The following is an 8,581-nucleotide window of genomic DNA, read 5'->3' on the forward strand; positions in this document are numbered from 1 at the left end:
TGTGGAACAGAGTGTATCATGTCGCGGGGTTTGGATGCACCACCGAAGTTTGCACCGATCCTCGAGGTGAGAATGGGCAATGCACCGTAAGAAATAGGCTAGCAAATAAGAAAAGGTGAGAGTGCGTACATCCATGGATTCACATTAGTCATAAAGAACTCACATACTTATTGCAAAGCTTTATTAGCCCTCAAAGTACTACTCACATGCCCCTAGGCAGGAGCTTGGTAGGAGTTAGCCATCATGTTCCCCGACCTAAACAACACTAGGATTTCAACAAGGGATAAGAATGCTCACACATCATCACCATGCCATAACCAATATTTAGATGAACAACAAGTTAACACTCTTTAAGCATCAATATTTTTATTAACCAACAACCATGTGCTCACGCTCTTTTCATATTACCACATCAATATCATTAACCCACAATTTCTCTTTTCTGTGCTACATGAAAGTTTTTATTATATCAACCTTGAATGCCTATCCTTTTTGGAATAGTCTTATACCCATGCAAATTGACGTTGTTATTTATTAAACTCTCAAACAAATATAAGTGAAGAACTAGAGCGTAATTATGTTTATAAAATCTACACGCCACCGTGCTAAAAAAAATATAAGTGAACCACTAGAACAACTGCTTAGATCAAAAGATATAAGTGAAGCACATAGAGTATTCTAACAAATAATGATGAAAATGTGTCTCTCTCAAGTAGGTGTGTACATCAAACAATTATTGTGGAAAATTAAAACAAAAGAGAACTATAATACATGATGCTCCAAGCAAAACACATATCATATGATGAATAAAAATGTAGCTCCAAGTGACATACCAATGGAATGCACACAAACGAGGGGATGCCTTTGGGGCATCTCCAAGCTTAGATGCTAGAGTCTTCCTAGTGTATTTCCTTTGTGTGCCTTGGGAATCCCCAAGCTTAGGGTCTTGCTACTCCTTATTCCTTCATCCATCGTGATCGCACCCGAAGTTTAAAAACTTCAGCACCCAAAACTTAACAGAGAACTCGTGAGATTCGTTAGTACAATAGTCAATAGGAAAATATAAACTTTAGGTACTGTTATAGATTGATTCTTATTTAATTATTGCATAAGGAAATATATTCTAACTTCTTCATGACTTATACCCCTCGATACAATCCATAGCATCATCAAAACAAGCAAACTGTGCAAGCAAAACAGAATCTTTCTAACACAAAATAGTTTGTAGTGATCAACACTTAACCATACTTTCATAACTCCGAAAATTCTGAAAACTTAGGAAAACCTGAGGAATTTGGATACCAATACTGTTTAAAAAATCATATCAAAAAGTCGTTCCAGTAAAATCACGGAAAATCTGCACGAGACGTAAAAGTTTTTGCTTTTGCACCGTATCATATCATTCAAATCATCCCAAAGGCTTTACTTGGAACAAACATTAATTTAAACAAAACACACAATAATTATAATAGCAATAATCATTTCAACTCAAAATAACAGAAAGTAGAACACAATAATTAAGGTAACTATTGGGTTGCCTGGCAACAAGCGCTATTGTTTTATGCCCCTAGTTAGGCATAATGCATAGTTTCAAGTGATATCATCTTTGGCATTCAGTCTATAAATGGCCCTCATGATAGACTCGTAAGGTGGTTTAATTCTCTTCCTAGGGAATTGTTCCATCCCTTTCTTTAATAGTAATTGGAATCTTATGTTCCTCTCTTTCATATCAATAATAGCACCTATAATTCGTAAAAAGGGACTACGATAGATCGGATAGAAATACGAAGCTATCATATTCATGCATATAAGAATTCAGAGATAACTCAAATACTTTTTATGAATAATTTGAACATAAATCCACAATTTGTCGGATCCCAACAAACGCATTGCACAAGAGTGATTACATAAGATAGATCACCGCATCACCGTGGGAATCAATTAAGAACAAAGAGAGAGAGAGATAGTCATCTAGGTACTAACTATAAACCCGTAGGTCTGTGGTAAACTAATCACAAATCACCATGGGAGCAACAATGTTGATGTAGAGGCCCTCCGTGATCGATCCTCCCTCTGACAGGGCACCGGAACAAGGATCTAGATGGGCACATGGCGGAACAGAGACTTGCAACCGCGAAAAAAGTGTTTTGGAAGGCTCTCTAGGATTTCTATATATGAATTTATAGCGAAGAGATCGGGGTCGGAGGAGCTGGGAGGTGGCACCAAGCCATCAGGGCATGGCCACCCCCCCTAGGTTGCGCCTCGTTGGCTTGGGGGGACATCTCGTGTGCCCTCCGGCCTTCTTGTGAAGCTTTCACGTCTTATTTTTGTTTAAAAAATCATCAAAAAGTTTTGGGATATTTGAACTTCGTTTGTTACAATTTTTTTGAAAAATCAAAAACATGCATAAAACAGCAACTCACACTTGACATTGAGCTAATATGTTAGTCCTTAAAAATGATATAAAACATCATACGAATGCTTATAAACCATTTAAGATTTATAATATGATTATATGAAACAATCAAAAATTATTGATAGTTGGAGACGTATCAGTCTCCTAGTCTACATCGATGACATCGCGATAACTACTTCTACAAGTTCATAGGTTTAAGAAAAGTTGCTCCGCCGAGGTGGAGGCCCAAAGGCAGCATCAAGCTATGCTCACCACGCACCATCAATGGATGCAGGAGAAAGAAGACTTCGACACTCCCAAAATTTAAACTTAGTTTTATCATTCTGTATGAGTGTGTTTATAAAGATCTATGACACTTATATGACCTTAGGCCTTTTCGGAAAGAACAAAAATCCACTCCAAGAAACTAGTGGCACGTCATCCTGTCCCGCTAAACTCCCTTCATTTCTTCCCAAAAAATCCCAATAATGCTACACATACAGGATATTACGGGCGTTTTACAGGCTGACTAGGAAGCCATGTGACGTGGCCGTGAACGCGCGCCAAAAAAATAAAATAGAATACAAATACGACGGCCCTTTCCTTTCTCTCCCAAGCGACCGTTGACTCGCCCAGATCGACCAAGCTATCTGCTCAAGTTCCCTTCATGGCTGTGGATGCGATCTCTTTCGAGGCGCAAGAATGTGTTACTTTCATGCGGCGAGGCGACCTTCTCGTCGTTGGATGCCTCGTGGCTGCCTCCTGCGATGCATCGAGGCGATCCACTGCTTGTCGGCAGTGTCACGGTCGGCTCCTCCAGGGCGGCGAGGCGATCCCCTGTTCGTCGGCAGAGTGACGGCCACCTCGTTCAGAGAGGCTGGACGTCCTCAACGTATAGACGCTGTGGTCTCCATGGGCGAGCTGCGTGGGCGAGCCCCATGGAGCCCAGGGCGGCGTACGGGCTAGTCGTGCGGCGACGGACGATGCTGGTCCACCTGCTCATGAGCGTGCAGGGGGCAACCTCGGGGATCCCATCCCCGGAGCTGGTCCAGATGGACGAGCTGCAATGACGAACTGGTAGCTTACCAGTTTTGCTTCCTGCTAATCTAAATTTTGTGCAAGCTCTGATTTCTCTATAATGACTGAATTTTGTTATGCTTTGCAAGGAGAGGAATAGACACTCCAGGAGCAGTAGTATTCTCTATGCAATCAAATAAGAAGCATGAAGTGTAGTTTCACCGAATCAAAAGAGATCAATTCAGACCACATAAGACTGCAGATTATGCGTGTGTATGTGGAGAAGAAGATAATTGGATTGTGCAACTTTCGTACATAATTGCTCGTGTAGTTGGTGTTGAGTGTAACAGATACTTTTTGTTATATGAATTTGTGCGGTTGTAAAATCTGACATTATGAATATGATCAATATACGAGGTTGTTTGTTTCTTGGAAAATTGAAGGATGGTAAAGCCCGTGTGACTTATTCGTTATGATCATAATGTTCTAACTAGAAAATCTGTCCTGATGGAAATATTTTTGTGTATTACTTTCTGTCTTTGATTATTGAGAGTTTTGACAAGATTGACATGGAAGTCATCATACAGTAGATAATCCTGAAGTAAATTGCAAATGTGTGAGACAGAAATCCGCACTTACACATATCCATAGAAAATTGCAAATGTATAACAATCTCTCATAGCAAATCTGGTACTTTAAGGAAAAACCTGATGATAAAACATAAATTTAGTGCCCCGGTGTCTTTCAGCTATTACATTAAAGTTGTCAAGTGTATAAAAGTACTGCATCCAACCACTTAAAATTACATAAATCATTTCTAACTCCGATCCACTGTATTGTTGAGCCCTCCAATTCCATCAAAGTGCAACTCAGCAGAACTGGGCACTATAGTCGATCCTTGCTGAACTTGAAACAACATGCTTGTATATTCTCCCAGGATTGGAGGCATAACCATTGTCGATAATCCTCCAAATGATGCCGTAGTCGATTCTTGGGGTAGATTTATGTTGACAGTTTTAATGCCCAAGTCAAATGATTCTTGCTCCAAAGAACGTGATGAAATGACATTGATGCTCAAGTGTTTACTAGAAATTATACCGTAGTTGGACTGACCCTTACCATGACGACTACAAGAAAGTATAAGGTACCTCGGTTCTCCATTATCATCACTGTTTGAACTTCTCCTCGTCACATCAAAGCCGGTTGCTTTTTGGGCTTCACCAAGGTCATGTTCAACTTCCACATTGCTTTTCTTCTGCTGCTTAATGCCGGAGCAAGCGATGCTGACGGCTCGAATAGATCGGCCGAGCAAGCAGCAACGTGCCCTTGGCGGCAGGACACGGCCGTGGTCGTTTGAGGCAGACGCGATCGGTAATCTGCTGAACGAGGCCAAACGGCAACTGTTGTTCTGTTTTCTCACTAGCGTAAACAGCGGCACCCTCTTCTTTTCTGTTATTCCCTGCCGTTCTTTCTTTTTTTTACTTTGCATAAACAGCGGCACGTTCTTCCTTTCTCGTTGTTTCCCATCAGCGCAGCCACGTCACATTGGTTCCTAGTCAGCCTGTAAACGCCCGTAATATCCTGTATGTGTAGCATTATTGAAAAAATCCCTTCATTCTCCCCCGGGGCCGAGAGGATAACACCCACACGGCGACGAGCCAGCCCTGCACCCAGTCAACAAACACCCACCCACATTTCCTCTAGCGGCCTTACCATGGCCACAGGTCCATCCAAACACCAGGTCCACGCCACGGATCACCATATCCACAACTTCATGGACAACCGCCTACACCCCGCCACGATTCCCCGCTTCTGCCCGGTCTCTTCCCGCCACTCGCCGCAACTGCGACCCCCATGCGCGTCCACGCCGCCCACCTCCTCGTCCCCGTGCCTTCCACGCCCCGCCGCCATGCCACCCTCCGGTTCACCGTCTCCGCCACGGCGACGTCCGTGAACGTGAACCAGGCAGGCGCTGCCAGCAAGCAGGCCGTCATCGTCGGCGGCGGGCTCGCGGGCCTCGCGGCGGCCACCCACCTGGCCTCCCTCTCCGTGCCGTTCACGCTGCTGGAGGCCTCGGACCGGGTCGGCGGCCGCGTCGCCACCGACGAGGTCGACGGGTACCTGCTCGACCGGGGCTTCCAGATCTTCCTCACCGCGTACCCGGAGTGCCAGCGCCTCCTCGACTTCCAGGCGCTGCGCCTCCAGCCGTTCTTCCCCGGCGCGCTCGTGTACCTCGGCGCCGGCGAGGGCGGGTCGCCGTTCCACATGCTCTCCGACCCGTTCCGCTTCCCCATCCGCTCCCTCTCCTCGGTCTTCTCCCCCGTCGGCACCCTGCCCGACAAGCTCCTCGTCGGCATCACCCGGCTCCGCGCGGCCGCCACCCCGGACGACGTCATCCTGTCCTCGCCGGAGACCACCACTGCGAGGCACCTGGAGAAGCTCGGGTTCTCTCCGTCCATCGTGGAGCGGTTCCTGCGGCCGTTCCTCGCGGGGATATTCTTCGACCCGGGGCTCGACACGTCTTCTCGCCTCTTCGAGCTCGTGTTCAAGCGCCTCGCCCTTGGTGAGAATGCCCTGCCGGAGGCCGGCATTGGCGCCATCGCCGCGCAGCTCGCGGACCGCCTCCCCGCGGGCTCCGTCCGCCTCAACGCCCGCGCCGCGTCCATCGACCCGTCATCCGGCGTGACGCTCGACACCGGCGAGGCCGTGTCCGGCGAGCTCGGCGTCATCGTCGCGGTCGAGCAGCCGGAAGCCGAGAAGCTCCTGCCGCAGCTACCCGCGAGACCCAAGAGCAAGAAGCCGGCCGAGAGGAGGACCGTGTGCCTCTACTTCTCCGCGGACCGCGCGGCGGTGCAAGAACCCGTGCTGCTCCTCAACGGGTCGGGCAAGGGGATCGTGAACAACATGTTCTTCGCGACCAACGTGGCGCCGTCGTACGCGCCGGCGGGGAAGGTGCTGGTGTCCGTGTCCCTCGTGGGCTCCTTCGCCGAGCGGGAAGACGGGGAGCTGGCCGGCGAGGTTGTCCGGGAGCTCGGCGGGTGGTTCGGGGCGGGGGAGGTGGCGTCGTGGGCGCACCTGCGGACGTACCGCATCGGCTTCGCGCAGCCGGACCAGACGCCGCCCACGGAGCCAGCGGGGCGGGACCCCAGGGTCGGCGACGGCGTGTACGTGTGCGGGGACCACTGGTGCTCCGCCACGTTCGACGGCGCGATGGTGTCTGGGAGGAGGGCGGCCGAGGCCCTGGCCAATGATGGGGGGCTGTCCCAATCCTTGAGCTGAGGAATCTGGCCTCTGTCCGCGAGGATTTCCATTGTTTTTACTGTTCGAGTGCAAGGCAAAAGGCACGTCCGAGCACATCTCTGGTTTGTGTAAATGTTAGTTCGTGTATTAAATTCTTCTAATGAAAGGCCATTCATCTGTACTCGAAACTGACTGTTAAATTTGACTATATTTTTCAAAAGGCCCTGCTACAAATCAGCCGGCTGATCTGCGCCGGGATCAGCCGGCTGCGTAGCTATCCGATCGATCTGCTACAGATACCCTTTGTTAGCCCTTGATTCTTCCAATCAATATGTCTGTTCTTTTATTCGCGTGGATGCCGAGGCCACAACACAGTGTTTCGCATGTTACGTTACGTGCATTATCTCCATAAAGCTAGCTAGGAATAGTATTGTTGCAGCAACACCGCATTAATCAGGTACGTACTTCTAAATCAGTCAAGTATCAAGCCATTCATGCTGACTATACATTGTAGAGAAAGCTAGCTACAATGCAGCATCTTGTTCCCTATTTCATGCATCAACAAGTATTTACGCTATGTGCATATATTAACGCCGCCGTGCTACTATTAGCTAGTGCTTCGACAAAGATGTCGTGTTGCAAGTCGATATTATGATGACGCTACCGTACCGCGAGCAACCATGACCGCGATCCGGAGCTGCGAGGGCAGCGCCATGTTACGTGCCTATGTTGCAACGACACAACAATGTTGTGAGCCGGTGTTGCGATGGCGTGGCCGTGCCGCGAGCGGCCATGACTGCGACTCGGTGTTGCGAGGGTGCCGCCGTGCTACGAGCGGTACTGTGACGACACCACCGTGCCTCGAGCGGCCATGACTGCGAGTCGGTACTGCGAGGGTGCCACTGTGCTATGAGCGGTGCTGCGACGATGCCACCGTGCCGCGAGCAGCCATGATTGCGAGCCGGTGTTGCGAGGGTGTCGCTGTGCTACGAGCCGGTGATGCGAGGGTGTCGCTTTGCTATGAGCCGGTGATGCAATGACGCCACCGTGCTACGAGTCGGTTCGGCGACAATGCTGCCGTTCTGCGAGTAGCCATGATTTCAAGCCAGTGATGCGAGGGCGTCGCCATGCTGTGAGTCGGTGTTGCGACGATGCCACCGTTTTGCGAGTGGCCATGATGTTGGGGAACGTCGCATGGGAAACAAAAATTTTCCTACGCGCACGAAGACCTATCATGGTGATGTCCATCTACGAGAGGGGATGTTCGATCTACGTACCCTTGTAGACCGCACAGCAGAAGCGTTAGTGAACGCGGTTGATGTAGTGGAACGTCCTCACGTCCCTCGATCCGCCCCGCGAACCGTCCCGCGATCAGTCCCACGATCTAGTGCCGAACGGACGACACCTCCGCGTTCAGCACACGTACAGCTCGACGATGATCTCGGCCTTCTTGATCCAGCAAGAGAGATGGAGAGGTAGATGAGTTCTCCGGCAGCGTGACGGCGCTCCGGAGGTTGGTGGTGATCTTCTCTCAGCAGGGCTCCGCCCGAGCTCCGCAGAAACGCGATCTAGAGGCAAAACCGTGGAGATATGTGGTCGGGCTGCCGTGGCAAAGTTATCTCAAATCAGCCCTAATACCTCAGTATATATAGGAGGGAGGGAGGGGAGGAGGCAGCCTCAAACCCTCAAGGTTTGGCCGAAATTTGAGGTGGAGGAGTCCTACTCCAATCCTACTTGGAGTAGGATTCCACCTTCCCACTTGGAAACTCTTTCCACCTTGTGTTTTTCCCTTCTCAAACCTTATGGGCCTTAGTGGGAACTTATTCCAGCCCACTAGGGGCTGGTTTATCTCTTCCCATAGCCCATGAGACCCCTTGGGGCGTGACACCCCTCACGATGGTCCCCGTCACCCCTCCCGGCACTCCCGGT

General features: G+C 49.3%; 1 protein-coding gene across 1 annotated transcript; it reads left to right on the forward strand.

The window, feature by feature from the left end:
* The first annotated feature begins 5,158 nt into the window (after window positions 1-5,158).
* LOC123429665 (15-cis-phytoene desaturase, chloroplastic/chromoplastic-like) lies at window positions 5,159-6,833 on the forward strand. The gene has a single exon (XM_045113675.1). It carries the CDS (start codon window positions 5,267-5,269, stop codon window positions 6,689-6,691), a length of 1,425 nt encoding a protein of 474 aa, XP_044969610.1. The 5' UTR covers window positions 5,159-5,266; the 3' UTR covers window positions 6,692-6,833.
* The last annotated feature ends 1,748 nt before the right edge of the window (window positions 6,834-8,581 follow it).

The sequence above is a fragment of the Hordeum vulgare genome, chromosome 2H, assembly GCF_904849725.1.
Source record: "Hordeum vulgare subsp. vulgare chromosome 2H, MorexV3_pseudomolecules_assembly, whole genome shotgun sequence".
Lineage (NCBI taxonomy): Eukaryota > Viridiplantae > Streptophyta > Magnoliopsida > Poales > Poaceae > Hordeum > Hordeum vulgare.